This window comes from Osmerus mordax, chromosome 12, assembly GCF_038355195.1.
Source record: "Osmerus mordax isolate fOsmMor3 chromosome 12, fOsmMor3.pri, whole genome shotgun sequence".
NCBI lineage: Eukaryota > Metazoa > Chordata > Actinopteri > Osmeriformes > Osmeridae > Osmerus > Osmerus mordax.
This window is the reverse complement of record NC_090061.1, coordinates 13450124-13469091: the sequence shown is the minus strand read 5'-3', so window position 1 is coordinate 13469091 and position 18968 is coordinate 13450124. Positions and strand designations below refer to the sequence as shown.

At 54.5% G+C, this 18968-nt stretch overlaps 1 protein-coding gene across 1 annotated transcript in view; it reads right to left on the bottom strand.

The window, feature by feature from the left end:
• Nucleotides 1–7241: 7241 nt before the first annotated feature.
• The window catches only part of LOC136954580 (uncharacterized), a 16678-nt gene continuing 4951 nt past the window's right edge, over nucleotides 7242–18968 (bottom strand). Inside the window, exon 2 of the mRNA XM_067248203.1 lies at nucleotides 7242–8379. Coding sequence (XP_067104304.1) covers nucleotides 7242–8379 — 1138 coding nt within the window. The remainder of the gene's footprint in view (nucleotides 8380–18968) is intronic.

The following is an 18968-nucleotide window of genomic DNA, read 5'->3' as shown; positions in this document are numbered from 1 at the left end:
TGAAGAGCCGTTTTTTTTTTCTCTTCCTGATATGCTCATCTCATGCTCACGCACATCAAGAATGACTTGCAGTGTGTGTGGGGGAATGGGGGGGGGGGGGAATGGGGAGGGGGGGGGGGGTTTGTAGGCATGTGTGCGTGCGTGCGTTTGACAGAGAGAGAAAGATATGAGAGAGAGATAGAGAGGTGGCTGACACAAAGAAAGGGGTAGAAGGATGATTCACGGGTGACACCTAACCACGTCTGGTTCTGAGAGCGGTGCTGGGCCTGCTCCCACCAAACAAAATAAGAAAACAGTTTATCATAAACCTCATGAAAATTATGTTTTCCCCTCATTTCCTATTGGCTGGTAATATATAAGCTTGATGTAGCCCAGCCTTATTTCAGATCTCAAACAAGCGTTTGGCTTCAGCCGTGCTATACGCTATTTGGCGAAGAAACTTATTTGTAGAATATGATCCTTTGTAAGTATAAGTTATGGCTCATTATTGTGTCGGAATTCAATTTCGTGCTTCTGTGTTCGGGTCGGTGGTTGCCAGCCGTGTCTGTGAATATTGCATTGATGGATCGGCAAGCAAATCTATCTTCGGTTTCTCTTTCCAATTGCTCGAAAAGCAGAGTTTGAACGTGCATTGATTTTTCGTGGGGGACTTGTGTGTCGTCTGCTCCCAGCTCCAGCACGCAGCCCGGGGCTGCTGGCACCTCTGCTCCCCCGCTCGTGTCGCAGCCACACCCCGGCCGCTTCGATCGGAGCGTGGAACTGGACAACAGACACGGTCCTCCTGGCCAGACGTCGACAACAATATCCACGAGGTAAAATCATGTATTTTGTTCGAGGCCACACATCGGACCAGACTTAGCAGAACCCTACACAAAGCATACTCATTCAGTGCCCCCCCCCCTCCCCCCATCCAGATCCAGGGCTGCACCTAACTCTATCTCGCTCTCATTTCCTGTCCCCTTTGCTCTCGCGTTCTCTCGCCCTCCGACGCCCCCCGTTCTTGTGTGAAAAGGTCTCTCCGCCTCCGTCCATCCGTCTCTCCTGATGCCTTTCAGCTGGATGCTGTCAGACGCGGACCTTTGAAAGAGCCCGCTGCCGCGGATCTGAAGCCCATCAAATTGATACTTAACTCGGAGAAATCTTGAAAGGCTCGGGGACCATGCATTAAACAGCACCACATACGGCTGGGGCTCAGCCCGGCGCAGCACAGCGCGAGCCTCTCTCTCTCCCTCCTTTTTCTACCCCTGTTCTCCTTTTTTCTACTTTCATTCTCCGCATGGCCCTCCCACCTCCATCTCCATTTCTCACTTTTTCCATTCTCTCGCTCCCTCTCCCCATCTCTGCCTCTCTCTCCCCCTCCCTCTCTCTTTGCCCACCCATGTGTCTGTGGCTCTAACTGCTCTGGAGCATCACAGCAGAGAGATAGAGAGAGAGAGGAGAGAGAGAGAGAGAGAGAGAGAGAGAGAGAGAGAGAGAGAGAGAGAGAGAGAGAGAGAGAGAGAGAGAGAGAGAGAGAGAGAGAGAGAGAGAGAAAATGAAAATGGGGAACAAGACCCAGAAGGAGACAGGAACCTAGAGAGAGAAGGAGACAGGAACCTAGAGAGAGAAGGAGACAGGAACCTAGAGAGAGAAGGAGACAGGAACCTAGAGAGAGAAGGAGACAGGAACCTAGAGAGAGAAGGAGACAGGAACCTAGAGAGGAGGAAGGAGACAGGAACCTAGAGAGGAGGAAGGAGACAGGAACCTAGAGAGGAGGAAAGAGACAGCGACTACAGGGAGAAGGGAGGACAGTCTAATGGAGCCTTGCCTTGAGAGCCACCTCCAGAGTGTTTGTGCTCCAGTAGTGGCGGCATCAGGACAGCTAACAGGGGCCTGTGTGAGAGGGAGGCAGGGCAGCTGACAGGGGCCTGTGTGAGAGGAGGCAGGGCAGCTAACAGGGGCCTGTGTGAGAGGGAGGCAGGGCAGCTGACAGGGGTCTGTGTGAGAGGGAGGCAGGGCAGCTGACAGGGGCCTGTGTGAGAGGGAGGCAGGGCAGCTGACAGGGGCCTGTGTGAGAGGGAGGCAGGGCAGCTAACAGGGGCCTGTGTGAGAGGGAGGCAGGGCAGCTAACAGGGGCCTGTGTGAGAGGGAGGCAGGGCAGCTAACAGGGGCCTGTGTAAGAGGAGGCAGGGCAGATAACAGGGGCCTGTGTGCGAGGAGGCAGGGCAGCTGACAGGGGTCTGTGTGAGAGGGAGGCAGGGCAGCTAACAGGGGCCTGTGTGAGAGGGAGGCAGGGCAGCTAACAGGGGCCTGTGTGAGAGGGAGGCAGGGCAGCTAACAGGGGCCTGTGTGAGAGGGAGGCAGGGCAGCTAAAAGGGGCCTGTGTGAGAGGGAGGCAGGGCAGCTAACAGGGGCCTGTGTGAGAGGGAGGCAGGGCAGCTAACAGGGGCCTGTGTAAGAGGAGGCAGGGCACCTAACAGGGGCCTGTGTGAGAGGGAGGCAGGGCAGCTAACAGGGGCCTGTGTAAGATGAGGCAGGGCAGCTAACAGGGGCCTGTGTAAGAGGAGGCAGGGCAGCTAACAGGGGCCTGTGTGAGAGGGAGGCAGGGCAGCTAACAGGGGCCTGTGTAAGATGAGGCAGGGCAGCTAACAGGGGCCTGTGTGAGAGGGAGGCAGGGCAGCTAACAGGGGCCTGTGTGAGAGGGAGGCAGGGCAGCTAACAGGGGCCTGTGTGAGAGGGAGGCAGGGCAGCTAACAGGGGCCTGTGTGAGAGGGAGGCAGGGCAGCTAACAGGGGCCTGTGTAAGAGGAGGCAGGGCAGCTGAACCAGCAGGACCAGCAGCCCTCTGCTGAAGATGAGCTGGAAAGGCATTACACAGCCCACACGGCAGCGCAACACACACTCCATTCAGAGGACCCCTCTGAGGACTCATCGTAACACACAAGCCAATCCAATACAACATGACAAAACACGGCATACGATTCAACGCACACAACATAGTACATCATGCCCTACGCCTCACAACTCCGTACTACATGACAAAATACACACAGCACAACAAACTGCAGCCCAAATCGACGCGACACTTTCGAATGCACAGTGCGCCACGACGCACAAACACAATGAACTGCCAAAACGACAGAGGAGAGACGGTTTGCGACGCCCAGCCGCCCCGCTCGAGTGAGAGGAACCTGGCGTAAACGTTTCTGTCCTGGCTCATTAAGCAGGGCCGGCGGTGGCGAGAGGAAAACAAACGTAGGGGAACCCGAGAATGCTCGTCTTTCAACATATGTTCTCCTCCCATTACAGTGGGAGAAGTCTCACGTTGTGTTACTGGATCACCTCTCCCCGGGGGGTAGGGGGGCTGGGGGGGGGGTGGGGGGTTTATAAACAGTGTATGAGCTTGACTGTGAGTTCCAAGTTCCAGTGAGTTGGTAGACGGGTGTGTTGTGAGTTTTAAGCAGGAGAGTGTGGGTTTCTTTATACTGAAAATGACAAATCCCTCCCCGCCTCCCTCCATATTTTGTATTGAGACAATTATTCATATTCAATATTCAACAGCCGCATCCTCAGATATCGTTAGCGGGGGGGAAAAAACCTGTCCCACCCATATTTGAAAACAAACCTACGCCCCTGCTTTCAAGCCCCCCCACCCCCCTCACCCCCCCCACCCCACCCTCTGGCAGAGGGGTAGTTAGAGAAGGATCTAGAAGGAGGCATTTACTGGACTCCTGTTCTAAGCTTGAGGAGAAGAGGCAGAAGCAAAAGTGAGGGGAAAAGATAGAGAAGGATCAGGGCCGAGAGAAGGCCAGAGAAACACGTGAAAAAGCAGGAGGCTTAGAGAGATGGCATCTCTCTCTCTCCTCTCTCTCTCTCTCTCTCTCTCTCTCTCTCTCTCTCTCTCTCTCTCTCTCTCTCTCTCTCTCTCTCTCTCTCTCTCTCTCTCTCTGAATGTCTCCCTATCTCTGTTTCGGTCTCTCTCTTTCCCTTCCTCTCCATGGCTCTTTCTGTCCCTAAAACAGTTGAACAGGTACCTCCAGCAACTGCAGTATATCGCCAGCCGGCACTGTATGTTAACAGTGGCCTTTTCCAGGGCCTGAGATGGCGCCAACGGCGTTCCCGGCACGACCTTGGCCCGGTGGTCCGAAAGGCCTCCTCACGCCTCATCTCCCCCGCCACACCACACCAACACTCACAGCTTTCCCCACACCTTGCACCCCCCTCCTCCTCCTCTTGCCCCCCCCCCCCCCCTCCCTCTCCCCCGGGGCCTCCTTGAGACGGGCTGCCACGTCTCCGGGACGGCCCATCTTCTTCTCTTCCCCCCTCCCCCCCCCCCACCACCTCGAGGACGGGGGCGCGCGGGCGCGTCCGAGTCTTTGCCCCGGGGCGGAGAGTATTGATTTCGCTGCGACTTCCAGAGTTCAGGAGCAGATGGGGCTCAAACAGGACACTGGCGACCGTCAGCAGCGATGAGCGTCAAGGCGCCCGGCAGCTCACCAGCGGTGACACTGTCTATATCCAGCCACTCACCATCCGTCAGAGAGACAGGAGGGAGAGGCGTGTGCGCGCGTGTGTGTGTTTGAGAGGGTGAGAGGCAAAGACAACTTTCTTTCTTTAGAAGGGCGCTCTGACGCCGTACGTTCCCTCCCGTCGTTCGATGCGATTGATGTGGAGGCAGAAAACTGTACAGCGTGGCGCTGTGCGACTGCTCCTCTGGGAGACTGCTCTCCTCTGTGTGACTGTTTCTCTGGGAGACTGCTCTCCTCTGTGTGACTGTTTCTCTGGGAGACTGCTCTCCTCTGTGTGACTGTTTCTCTGTCTGGGAGACTGCTCTCCTCTGTGTGACTGTTTCTCTGGGAGACTGCACTCCTCTGTGTGACTGTTTCTCTGGGAGACTGCACTCCCTCTGTGTGACTGTTTCTCTGGGAGACTGCTCTCCTCTGTGTGACTGTTTCTCTGGGAGACTGCACTCCTCTGTGTGACTGTTTCTCTGGGGAGACTGCTCTCCTCTGTGTGACTGTTTCTCTGTCCCTGGGAGGACTGCTCTCCTCTGTGTGACTGTTTCTCTGGGAGACTGCTCTCCTCTGTGTGACTGTTTCTCTGGGAGACTGCACTCCTCTGTGTGACTGTTTCTCTGGGAGACTGCTCTCCTCTGTGTGACTGTTTCTCTCTGGGAGACTGCCTCTCCTCTGTGTGACTGTTTCTCTGGGAGACTGCTCTCCTCTGTGTGACTGTTTCCCTCTCTCTGTCTGGGAGACTGCTCTCCTCTGTGTGACCTGTTTCTCTGGGAAACTGCTCTCCTCTGTGTGACTGTTTCTCTGGGAGGACTGCTCTCCTCTCGTGTGACTGTTTCTCTGGGAAACTGCTCTCCTCCTCTGTGTGACTGTTTCTCCTCTGTGTGACTGTTTCTATGGGAGACTACTCTCTTCTGTGTGACTGTTTCTCTGGGAGACTGCTCCCCTCTGTGTGACTGTTTCTGTGGGAGACTGCTCTCCTCTGTGTGACTGTTTCTCTGGGAGACTGCTCTCCTCTGTGTGACTGTTTCTCTGTCTGGGAGACTACTCTCCTCTGTGTGACTGTTTCTCTGGGAGACTGCTCTCCTCTGTGTGACTGTTCCCCCTGTGTTACCATGCGATCGGGTCCCTCCGTGTGACTGCGTGACTGTCCCCGTGCTTGCAGCCATGTGACAGTTTCTTTCTGTGACTGCGCGTCCATTTGTCCAGTCAATTTGTGCTCTGCTGTCGGGGGGGGGGGGGGGGAGGGGGATGGTACACAACCCGTGGTCAGTCCCGTCATTCCAGAAGTGTGAACTCATCTGAGGACTCGAGGAGTCGGCAGGCAGAACAGGGTTTTCTTTCTCGACCGTGCGCCAGAGCTTGAGGGAGGGGGAGAGAGAGGCTGGGAGGTGAGAGAGGAGGGGTGGAGGGGGAGGGCAGAGGGAGGGAGGGAGAGGAGATAGTCGTTCTGAAAGGAGCGTTTGGGAGACAGGACCTCAGGATATGCCATTTTGGAAGCAGCTGGTGCCTTGGCAGGATTTGACGGCAAGGAAGAGAGAGAGAGATAAAGAGAAAGGGAGCGGGGCAGAGAGAGGGGGGCTGACAGATAAAGATGGAAGGCATCAAACACCACACATCATCCTCTTCTTCCTCCCTCCCTCTCGCCCTCCTCTCAGGGCTTCATCAGTCAACACTGTTAGAGACACCACACAAACCCTGTGTGCCAATCCCCCCCCCCTCCACCACCCCCCACTGCCCCTACCCGCACGCCCCACCCGGAAACAAAATCCTGGCTTTTCAACGAGCGTGCACATCACAGCTCGCTAGTTCACTGTCAACGTTTCAAAGGCCCAATACAGAAGTTCCCTGTACTTGGCGCCAAGTCAACAGTATGTTTTCTCCATGTACAAGGATTTTTAGTACTCTGCAATTGGAAGCACAAAACGAGTGCTTCTGTTCTTCTCAGTGCAGCCTTTTCCCGCTTTCCAACGCAATGGTCCGCCGCCTCCGCCTTGATGAATGCGGTTTACGCCAAAGTCATCCAGAGGCAATTAAAGAGCTTATTTTTCCTCATGTCCAGGGATCACAGGGAGATGTGAGTGGAATTAAAAGGTAAGAATCTCATAATTACCGGGAAAAAAAAAGGATGCAAAAATATATTTGATATGTAGAACAATCTACGGTTCCTCCAGTGTCTTATCAAAAGTTTATCTGCCCCAATCCAAGCCTGGGTGATTAGAGCGAATTACTGGATGGAAAACCCTACTAGGATTCTAACATAGAGAGCATAACTACCCGCTGTTCTGCACCAGCCCCATTCACAGATTCCTGATAACCACCCCCCAGGTCCCAACCCCCCGATACCGACAGAAGGATGAACGAAGGAAAACTGTGGAAAACATAAAGGAAAGTGGAAAGGTTGAGGGGTTGAGAGTCAGGGATGGAGTTTTTTACCGGGGGGTGGGCGGGATGGGGCATGGGCCGTTGTGACCGGGGCGGGGCTGTTATGACCGGGGCGGGGCTGTTTGTGACCGTGGCGGGGCTGTTGTGACCGGGGCGGGGCTGTTGTGACCGGGGGCGGGGCCGTTGTGACCGGGGCGGGGCTGTTAGTGACCGGGGCGGGGCTGTTGTGACTGGGGCGGGGCCGTTGTGACCGGGGCGGGGCTGTTATGACCGGGGCGGGGCTGTTGTGACCGGGGCGGGGCTGTTGTGACCGGGGCGGGGCTGTTGTGACCGGGGCGGGGCCGTTGTGACCGGGGCGGGGCTGTTATGACCGGGGCGGGGCTGTTATGACCGGGGCGGGGCTGTTGTGACCGTGGCGGGGCTGTTGTGACCGGGGCGGGGCCGTTGTGACCGGGGCGGGGCTGTTGTGACCGGGGCGGGGCTGTTGTGACTGGGGCGGGGCCGTTGTGACCGGGGCGGGCTGTTGTGACCGGGGCGGGGCTGTTGTGACCGGGGCGGGGCTGTTGTGACTGGGGCGGGGCCGTTGTGGACCGGGGCGGGGCTGTTGTGACCGGGGCGGGGCTGTTGTGACCGGGGCGGGGCCGTTGTGACCGGGGCGGGGCTGTTGTGACCGGGGCGGGGCTGTTGTGACCGGGGCGGGGCTGTTGTGACCGGGGCGGGGCTGTTGTGACTGGGGCGGGGCGTTGTGACCGGGGCGGGGCTGTTGTGACCGGGGCGGGGCTGTTGTGACTGGGGCGGGGCCGTTGTGACCGGGGGCGGGGCTGTTGTGACCGGGGCGGGGCTGTTGTGACCGGGGCGGGGCTGTTGTGACTGGGGCGGGGCCGTTGGACGGCGGGGGCGGGGGGCTGTTGTGACCGGGGCGGGGCTGTTGTGACCGGGGCGGGGCCGTTGTGACCGGGGCGGGGCTGTTGTGACCGGGGCGGGGCCGTTGTGACCGGGGCGGGCTGTTGTGACCGGGGCGGGGCTGTTGTGACCGGGGCGGGGCTGTTTGTGACCGGGGGCGGGGCTGTTGTGACTGGGGCGGGGCCGTTGTGACCGGGGCGGGGCTGTTGTGACCGGGGCGGGGCTGTTGTGACTGGGGCGGGGCCGTTGTGACCGGGGCGGGCTGTTGTGACCGGGGCGGGGCTGTTGTGACCGGGGCGGGGCTGTTGTGACTGGGGGCGGGGCCGTTGTGACCGGGGCGGGGCTGTTGTGACCGGGGGCGGGGCTGTTGTGACCGGGGCGGGGGCCGTTGTGACCGGGGCGGGGCTGTTGTGACCGGGGCGGGGCCGTTGTGACCGGGGCGGGCTGTTGTGACCGGGGCGGGGCTGTTGTGACCCGGGGCGGGGCTGTTGTGACCGGGGCGGGGCTGTTGTGACCGGGGCGGGGCTGTTGTGACCGGGGCGGGGCTAGAGTGATCCCGGGGCGGACGGGGAGAAGGAGTCTTCACACTTCTCTGAGTCCTGCCAGATCAGCACAAGGTTTCTGCTGGAGACAAAAAACGTTGGCAGTGAGCTCTCCCCGATAAGGATGTGATGATACAGTGAGATGATGGAGAGATTCGGGAGGGAAGGACAGAGAGAGACATCACCAATGCCCTTCGAAATAAATGCCCTGATCACAGAAAATGATGGAGAGGATAAAAGCTACTGTAACTTTGGAGCTGTCTGAAGAAAAAGTCTGCCATAAAGTGCACTGCATGCGATTATACACTTTTTGAAGCCTAGATAACAATTAGATACACAAAAATCCATACATGAGTACAGGCAGAACTGTCTGTTTTTGCACACGTTTCTATGTCAAACACACACACACAAACACCAAACGAAACACAGGTTCCCGGTGAGAGGTATTAGATGTACGTAGAAGCACTCCCACGTAGAAATGCTCCAGAGAAGGTGTATTAGATGCGTAGATAGGCACACACTCCCAAATCAGGCTTCTTGGGAAGGTGCATTAGATAAGATGATATATACACTACCTCAGACAAACTGCAGGATACTTTTACTTTGCCCAGAGTATTATCTTCCCGTGCTATGCTCCTGGAGACATCGAGGAAGGAAATTAGATAGAAAGCAACAAATAAAACACATGTTGTATTTGGCTACAGGGGGGAGATGAAAGCAGCCCTGTTCTCATTGAGAGGAGAACTAAGAAATGCCCTCTGTACTCAACTGGATTGCTTGGTTGCTCCTTAGATACATTTCTTTCTTTGTCTTTCTCTTTGTCTCTCTCCTCCCTTCAGATATGTCTCTTTTCATCGTCTCTCTCTCCGCTCTCCCTCTCTCTCCTCTTCTCGCTCTCTCTCTCTTTCTCTCTCTCGCACGCCAGGTTTCAAAGAGAGCGAGGCACAGCATGGTGGAAATGAAGAGACATCCGGGGAGAAGATGAGAGGCCAGTCTGTCTGCTCTACTCAACCTTCCAACCCAACATGATCTGGGAAAAGAGACCCAGAACGAAATCAATATCTCCTCTCTTTATGCCTCTCTCTCTCTCTCTCAATCTCTCTCTCCCTCTCGGCCTTTCTCTTTCTCTATGGATCTCCGGAGTGTGATTAAAAGCTTAGCGTTTCACAATGGGGGTGTGTGGGAGAAAAAGGGAGCAGGGAGCACAACAGAAGGGGGATGGACCACAGGTTCTGGCAACCCCCCGGACATCTGTCCACACAGACACAGGAAGAGAAGAAAGCCAAACCAGGAAGCCGGACATCAAAATCGAACCCTGGGCTACACGAGTCAACACACTGATGTGTATTCCTGACAGTATGCTGAAGTGGAATAACCGGCTCCTTCCCAAACCTCTACTACAATGAAAGATGGACAAGCTTAATGGTGTACAGCTGTAGCAGATTTGATAGCAGAAAGCAAACTCTAAACTAAGTTTCTGTCCTCTGACAGTTCCTCATCTCGGGGGTTGGGGTTGACGTATCGGCGACGGAGAGAGACGTATGAGATGCATCAAAACAGCAGCTGCCTTTCGAGTGGCTTTCCATCACCTAAGTCAGCTAAGAAGCATCCGGAAGAAATGGTAAAAACGTACGTACGCACACACAGACAGTACACACACACACACACACACAGGCATTTGGGCATATTAGGGTTCACACACCGTCAAGACACGCACACTGAAACACGCTCAAACCCTCATTCTGGAGTAGCTGTGTGCACACACCCTGTTAATTACGACGCACAATTTGATTCATGTTCCCCATATGTTCCTCCTGACACATTTGGTGAAATGTGCTTCACTCGATGCTGAGAACTTCACACCTGTCACGCTGGAAAAGTTCGCGTAAATCACAAAATATATCAAGAAAACCCAAAGATATTTAGCGGCAAACTAAAAAAACACACCGACCGTGCAAACCAAAGCCAGGGTGCTGTGAACACGTTAGTTAGGGGTTTTGTTTTACGATCCTCTCAGTGGTTTGAGAGCAGCCTGAACGTGGGTTACTGGTGTGTTTCCCTCCATGTCCCTCATTAGACAGCGTGCTGTACGAGTGGAATCTTCCAGACCATAGAACAGGTCTTGTCAAAAAGATGAGCTGCTCTCGCACATGCTGGCTGGGTGTGAGGAGGGCTGGATGACTGGTTGATTGGCTGGGTAATGGACTGGAAGGTTGGTTGGGGTGATGGATGGAATGATGATTGGGTGGTTGGTGGGTTGGTGGGTTGGTTGGTCGATTGATTGGATGATGGATTGATAGGCTTGATGGATGGATGGTTGGTGTGGATGACTTGCAGGCAGACTTATCTTGCTGCAGTCCCATGCATCGTCCTGCAATTAGAATTCAAGAACGGCGACTTGAGTGACATAAGCAGTGTAAACACTGTCAGCATCACAAAAACAGACATTTCTGCGCCGAAAAGTCATTATAAAGAAGCAAACTAAAGCATGAGAGCACAGACAGACATTAAAGCATGCTGGGTTGTTTTAAAAGCGATTCCTTATCTCCAAAAAAAACGTATCTACAAAATCTATCACACACACACACACAAACACACACACACACCCTTCCTCCCCTTACGGAGTGCTACAGTAGCAACACAAAGCCACTCGACAACACAGCGTTGGGGGTGACAGTTGACACTGTGGATAAAAGCCAGTCTCGGTGACAGCGCACTACGGGGTGTCACACTGACGGGGCGGGGAGGAGGAGGGAAGAGAAGGCTCAGGTCTGGGTGGAAGGATGGGGGGATGAGGTGGAGGTGGAGAAGAAGGAGGAGAGGAGCTGTGTACAGTTTGTGGGGTAGTTTCCCCTTCCGGCAGTGAGACTCTAATTGACTGCAGAGTTGACACGGCCACTTTTGGAGTATTTCAGACTGTGACTTGTACACACACACACACACATACACACTTGTACACACGCATGTACACACACACACTTGTACACACACTCGTACACCGTCAGGAGGAGACTGTGTGAAAGTGACTGTGTGCTGCCCTACTCTCGTTTCTCCCGTCGTGACTGTCTGGGTCTGGGTTGTTTTCTAACCTAACACCCCCCTCTCCCCCGCCCATCTCTCTCCAGGAGATCCATGCTGTCATAGCAGCTCTGTCCCCACTGGAAAGGGCCACATCCCTGGGCAGGGTGAACGGGACTGAGACAGGCTGGCCTCTGGCGCTCTGGTCATCGGAAAAGCTCCGTTGGGATCGATGCAAATGGAGCTCTCAGGTCCACGCAGAGGTAATGGCATATGGGGGACTGAGACATGGTGGGGGGGGGGGGGGGGGGTGCTGGGGTAAAGGAGATGAGAAGATATCCGGATGAATGGATGGATGAGAAGATGGGGGGGGGAGTGGAGGAGAAGTGGAGCGAGGGATGGGAGGAGGTGGTCACTGTAGCCCTGCCAGAGGTCCTCTGGGGGCCAGATGGCAGTGCTCTATACTCTGTGGCTCTCTGTGACAGCAGGGCGTTTTGTATGCGTGTGTGTGTGTGTGCATGTGGGTGGTGTGGGTGTGTGTGTGTGGTGTGGGTGTGTGGGGGGGGAGTTTTCTGAATTTTCCCTTTCACAACAGAGGCACATGCACAGCCATACAGGTTCACTTAAACACACACGCACACACACACACACATCTCCCTGATTTCTGGAGAGTCTCTCATCACCCTCTGATTAGGTCCATGACACAGGAGCTGAATGAAGCTGCTCTTGACATTAGACTGGAGCTAGGGGAGATGGAGGCTGTAGCTAGGGGAGATGGAGGGATATGGAGGCTGTAGCTAGGGGAGATAGAGGGAGATGGAGGCTGTAGCTAGGGGAGATGGAGGGATATGGAGGCTGTAGCTTGGGTAGATAGAGGGAGATGGAGGCTGTAGCTAGGGGAGATAAAGGAAATGGAGGCTGTAGCTAGGGGAGATGGAGGGATATGGAGGCTGTAGCTAGGGGAGACAGAGGGAGAGATGGAGGCTGTAGCTAGGGGAGATAGAGGGATATGTAGGCTGTAGCTAGGGGAGATGGAGGGAGATGGAGGCTGTAGCTAAGGGAGATAGAGGGAATGGAGGTTGTAGCTGGGGAGATAGAGGGAGATGGAGGCTGTAGCTGGGGGAGATGGAGGCTTGTAGCTGGGGTAGATGGAGGCTGTAGCTGGGGGAGATGGAGACTGTAGCTGGGGGAGATGGAGGCTGTAGCTGGGGGAGATGGAGGCTGTAGCTGGGGGAGATGTTACACTAGACTAGAGGACTAGGAGTCAGGAAGACGTAAAGGCGAGAGACTGTGGAAGAGAGCCAGAAAACCCTCCTTCAGAGAGAGGGCATGTTGTGTAGCTCTACACCGTTCTACATACACAATGCTTTTGTCTGTTCTCCCTACGGCAAACTTCCTATTGGAATACAAATGTCCATGTGTAGAATGCAGATGGATGAGACCAACGCTCAGTGTCTCCTGAAGGGTGTTTTCAAACCCGCTCTTTGATTATGGAGGGATGTTTCAATCAGCCCCTCCCCCGAATCCCTTCACCTCATCACTTCCTGCCCTCACACACACACACTTGCACACACACGCACACATGCACAGACACACATGCACGCACACAGACACACTCACACACACTCACACATACATATGCACACACACCCTGACACACGCACGCGCACACACACACATTCATTCACACACACGCATATTTCCATGGCCGGTTCTTAAGTGCTGCTTCGCTTTGGCCACTCACTGTCATTAGGAATTACCGCTAAATAAATAACCATCAGAGAACCCACGCACACACATACACACACTTTACACACACCGCATCCCCGCCCTGTGCACTGATTCCAGCCACATACATCATTCATCAAGTGGATGCTTAAGCTGAATTATTAGCATGTTTTATTCAGTGGGGGCAGCTCTTTAAGAGAGACATGGATGTGGCGTTGGGGGGGGCACTAAGCGTTTGGACAGGACCGAACACGACTGGGATTAAAAAGTCATGAGCCAGATGAGGTGGGGAGGATGCAAGTTTAATGTCGACAGAGCTTCCGACAGCTTCACGGTGCCTTGGCCCCATCTGCAAGCCGGGGGGGCGACTGGGACAGCAGGGAGTATCTGCTGGGGTTCAGACTTGGAATGTAGGGTAGAAGGCCTTTCTGTCCCAGCTGGGACTCCGTACCTCGTAGCACGTGCTGTTGTTGTTCGTGGTTTTGATGTTTTCATCCAGTTGAGTATCGACCAGACTGCAACACCGGACTGGAATGGATCTCTCTCTCTCTCTCTCTCTCTCTCTCTCTCTCTCTGTCTCTCTCTCTCTCTCTCTCTCTCTCTCTCTCTCTCTCTCTCTCTCTCTCTCTCTCTCTCTCTCTCTCTCTCTCTCACTCACTCACACACACACACACACACACACACACACACTCGTCCTAAGGGGAATACCATTCAGGTGTTGCTTGTTGAGAAACTAGTCTTCTCTAAGAAAACACTTGAAACGTTGTTGAGAAGTCATTTTCCACCTCAGCACACCATAGACTCCCTCAATTAGTGTGACACACACACACACACACAAACACACCCACACAGACGGTAGTAATGGCAATGAAGGCATTTCTGCAGTTCTGTAGCGAATCAGTGGTGAATGTAGTTAACATGGGTCTCATCGTCACCTAAAAAATGACAGACAATATCCTCTCCTATCTGGAGCTATAATCCTAACGACTCCTTTGATGCCACTGTAGTCGCTGCAGAGTCATTTGTTGTCCTCTCCATAATCATTTCATCTTTATGTGTCCCGGTGGGCAAATTACACAGCCCATAATATTCATGAGGACATTCTCATCAGGAAGTGATTGTGGTCATCTCTGTGGTGTAACGGTCCCTCCTCAGGGGAGGGGGAGAGGGTTCCAGACGGATGTTGTCTTCCCGTCCCCTCTGCTCGGGCGCTCGGCGAGTGTCTGTCCTCCCGGGCGACCTCGTTCAGGCAGGAGGCACACGGAACACCCCCCCCCCCCGCACGGACTCGGCCGTCGGATGTGAACGCACGCATGCACATTCGCTCACAAGCACCTGGACTCCAGTGTGTGGGTGGGTGGGTGTGTTGCGTGTGTGTGTGCATATTCGACTTCTGCGCCCAACAGATGGACGGATCATTACTGCATATGCTTGCCCCCAGTCTTCCTGGCCGGACAATTAGAACACACAATTCCCCATCACAGCTCATAACAGGCCAAGTGACCACCAGGGCATTGAACGCCATCATCAGCAATGTGAGAGAGGCCCCTGCTCGGGGGTGCCAAGTGCCAAAAGCGGAAACCGATCATGAGATGTTAAAGCTTTTGGTGCTGTGGGAAACAGGGGGCGGGCATGACGGCTTCAGATGCTCAGTCACCTGACTTGGCCTGGTCAACATGGTTGCCAAGGAGGCCTACCTGCGAATCAGGATTCAACAGCCTTCTGAGTTCCCGTTCATTTAGGATTGTGCTGCCGAATGAATACATTACTATTATATTCCTGTGGAGGAGTTACTGTGTTCTTGGTGACAAAAGTGAAGGAAGCTAAATAAAAATGCTGGGTCACCAACACTGCTCCTGTCAACACTGGTAACAGGTTTAGGTCAGAGCAACGTGTAACTCGCAGGTTTCTTAAGGAACAGCAGATGGGGTGAAATCTGTTGTGTGTGACACCGTGACGACAGACCCGCATGCATATTCACAGCATCCTCTGGTTGGTTCTCAGTGAAACTTCCCACGAATCGTGAAATGGCGACGAGCCGCGAGGCTCGTTCGGTTCGGGTCACACACAATGTGTCTGCTGATGGCGGGATTGCAAAGTTCATCTGAGGAGCTCTTTCTTTTGTTTTTGTCTTTTTTTTTTGGTACAAATCCATGCCCCAGTTTCTGTGTCTCTTTATTTGCCAGAGTGTTGAGAGGGGGCTGAGTGGGTGGATGGTTCCAGAAGGAATGCCAGATGTTTGGGAGCATCTCCTGCCAACGATGGGTTGGGGCTCTCTGATGAAAAGAAGGGCGGGGGAGGAGGGGTGGGGAGGGAGGGTGGGAGGGAGGGAGGGTGGGAGGGAGGGAGGCGGCAAGGGACTGCGGTCCTTCATCGCCAACGAAACAAGAGCCAGGGTGGCGGAGTTGTGGGGATGAGGATGAGGATGGTCCACATGATCAGGACTATGATGATGATGAGGATGGTTGTCACAGGAAGGTATTATTAATTCATGCTTAAAGTGCAGCGGCGGGACTATTTTCTTGTGCGTCCTTTGTGTTGTTTTGCGGGAAGAGGTGCGACGTGACGGAGCAGGGGTCTGGGAATGACTCCTGCAGCTGCTGCTTCGGGGGCTGCCTGGTCCCAGCACGACCAAGACAGACGATCGAATCACATCAAGAGAAAAATAGCTGGAAACAATGTTGACACCTCAGAGAGACCATAAATGCTCGCGCGCGCACACACGGACACACACACGGACACACACGCACGCACGCACACAGGAATGCAGCTCGGAGGCTCCAGCCGTCCTCAGAGGCGAGCCAGGCGGTAGCACCAGATGGCTGATTCTCACAGCAGCAGCAGTGTTTACCTGCTCCCTGGGACCCACTGTGGGGATCCACCAGGGAGGCACTAGCCCAGACAGCCACGAGGGCAGCACATTCCTCTGGATCACCTGGGCTTTGGACCACCGGCAGAGAGAGAGGGAGAGAGGGAGAGAGGGAGAGAGGGAGAGAGGGAGAGAGGGAGAGAGAGAGAGAGTGGGAGAGAGACAGAGAGAGAGAGAGGGAGAGAGAGAGAGAGAGAGAGACAGAGAGAGAGAGAGGGGAGAGAGAGAGAGAGAGAGAGAGAGAGAGGGAGGGAGAGAGAAAGAGAGAGAGTGGAGAGAGAGAGAGAGAGAGAGAGAGAGGGAGAGAGACGAGAGAGAGAGAGAGGGAGGGAGAGAGAGAGAGAGAGAGAGAGAGAGAGAGAGAGAGAGAGGAGAGAGAGAGAGAGAGAGAGAGAGAGAGAGAGAGAGAGAGAGAGAGAGAAGGGTTGAAGGTTCGGGGTCGGGGCAGATCGTAGGGGTCAGACTGGGTGCAACTGTTTGGCAAACAGTTGTGAAGAATTCAACGTGCAGGATCCCGCCCCGCGCTCACGCTCCAGACGCAGGCAGATAACGTACGTACTCGCCACACCTCAGGGGCCGGTACGGACGCCCTGTGGATGACAGGGGGGCGCTCAGGGTTGATGGGAGAGCCTCGACACACGTGAAAGCACGGACGTTCCCCTCCACCCACCAAGACGTTTGCGTTTGGCAGCCTCCTTTCGAAAAGGAGTCGCTAGTGTTTCAACTTCCGCTGCTCCCTCGCTGTCCCTCTCTTCCCTCCTCCTCTCCTCCTCTCCTCAGCCTTTCTTTAGCTTTCTTATACAGGACTTAGTAGCTCATGCAAAATACCCCTTCTCAGATCCGCACTAAACACTACATGGCCTGGGATTATCTGCAAGGCCCAGAGTGTGTGTGTCTGTGTGTGTCTGTGTGTTTGTGTGACTGTGAAGCAGTCGCGAGTGGGTTTGTGTGTTTGTTTCTGCTGAGCGCTTGAGACCAGCCTTCCCAGTATAAATAGGGCCGTTTATTTTTGGGAGGCTCTGTGAAATTCCCGTTCATTTGAGTGTGGAGATTTTTTAATTTTTTTATCATTATTATTTTTATTTCCTTTCAACAGGATCCTTTGAGCTTCAGCAACAGGGGAGAATAAAGCGCTGATGCCCCACCCCCCCGCTCCCGCCCCCTCCCCCCCTCCCACTCCTCCTCCGGGGAGCTGCGGGCTTCTTAGGTTTGTTGTGTCCCCCTGGTTACAGCGGGCTCCGCTCAGGGACCCTGTCGATGCCTTCTCTGTCCTACTTTCTCAAATCTCTCCTAAAAACATGTTGATTCAGACGGCTTTCTTCTTCTTCTTCTCTCCTTTTTTTTTTTTTTAAACGCTCCTTCTCCCCCTCGCGATCGCTCGCTGGCTTGTTTCTCGTCCTCCGCCTCCTCCACCAGCTTCCTGGCGTTCGTCTCTCTCCCCTCTCTCCTTCTCCCCCCCCCCCTCCTTAAACTGCCTCTCTCTTTCATGTGGGGTTAAAAAGGGGCGTCGCGATAGCGAGGGTTTGACAGATCCGAGTTGGCGCTGCTGGTTTTTCGGAGGCTCCGACTTTTTGAAGTCTCGGGGAGATAAACACATTTCTGACTGCGGGAGGGAAGTGTGTGTGTGTGTGGGGGGGGGGGGGGGGAGGGGGGGGTTAGCGTGGTGGAGAGCAGGGTGGGGTGGTGAGGGGGGGTCGTGAATCGGAAGGATAGAACAGACAGCAGTGCTTCCCGGAGGACTCGTGTCCGCTCCTCATGGAGAGGGAGGGAGACGGGGGAAGGGGGGAGCGCCGAACTGCTGACGTCACGTTGCAGCATCGCCGGCGGTAACCGAACGACAGCTGACCTTCACGCCTCGGGGTCAGTCCCGTTTGCTTCACCCCTGACCTCTAGCTCTCGGCCAATGGAACATAACCAACCAAACATGCAGGAGGTGAATGACTTTAGCGTTCAATCGTATAAAGAACATTTTGTCTTTGTAGAAGTCAACCAATGTTTTTCATGCCTGTGTTCTACTCTTCTGATCCCATACTACTACAGTACTCCCATACCCATACCCATAGAGTACAGAATGACAAAGAGATTGAGAATGTCACCTTTTGTCACAGCGCGTAGCGGGCATGAGCAACCGCCTCACGTAGCCATCAACATGACAATCGAGACAAACCTGACGTTCCACAGCCTCTGACATACAGCTCCTATTACAGAGGGCAAACTTGCCCACATACGTGTGCGCGTGTGTGTGTGTGTGCGCGTAGTGAGTGTGTTTGACTCACTGCAAGGTCAGTGCCTGCGTCACTCCAGGTGTCGTCTTCCGGTCAAGCGAGCAACACACATCACTTAGCGAGCGTGTCAGACACCAGAGTCAGTGAGACCGAGAGCGGCCTGGGCGTGTCTGTGGAGGAGCTGTGTGCATAGGGGGGTGAGGGGAGAGAGAGAGTGACGAGAGAGAGAGAGAGGCAGAGAGAGAGAGAGAGAGAGAGAGAGAGAGAGAGAGAGAGAGAGAGAGAGAGAGAGAGGGTATGATTCCAAAAGCGGTGGACACGCTTCACCGAGAGACGAACGGGGGGGACTCTGAAAACATCCCGAAGGAAAATGGGGACCCCTGTACAGAAGCACTCCGGGCCACTGAAAGGTTTCTGCCTGTCTTGGGAGTCCTCAATGACACTCAGCTCTCACTCACACACTCACACAGACACACACACACACCACAGGGATGCACCACCGCTTACAGTACACTCACGGTCACTGACACAACATGGTCGACAAGCATCCAGAAATACACTCAAAAGCTTCAGTACACACCCTCACACACACAGCCACCCAGTATAAAACACCGTGCTAATCTTAGCAGCAAACAAGTCTTGTACTAAATCTTGTACTAAGTCTTGTACTAATGAACAGTGCTATACACCTAATAGCAGTTTACAGCAGGTGGCTTTCTCTGGATGCGACTGTAGATCTATTAAATGAATGCCATAAATATCCCCTTTAAGCAGCGCTCAGCCTGTCCCGCTGAACGTATAGGTAA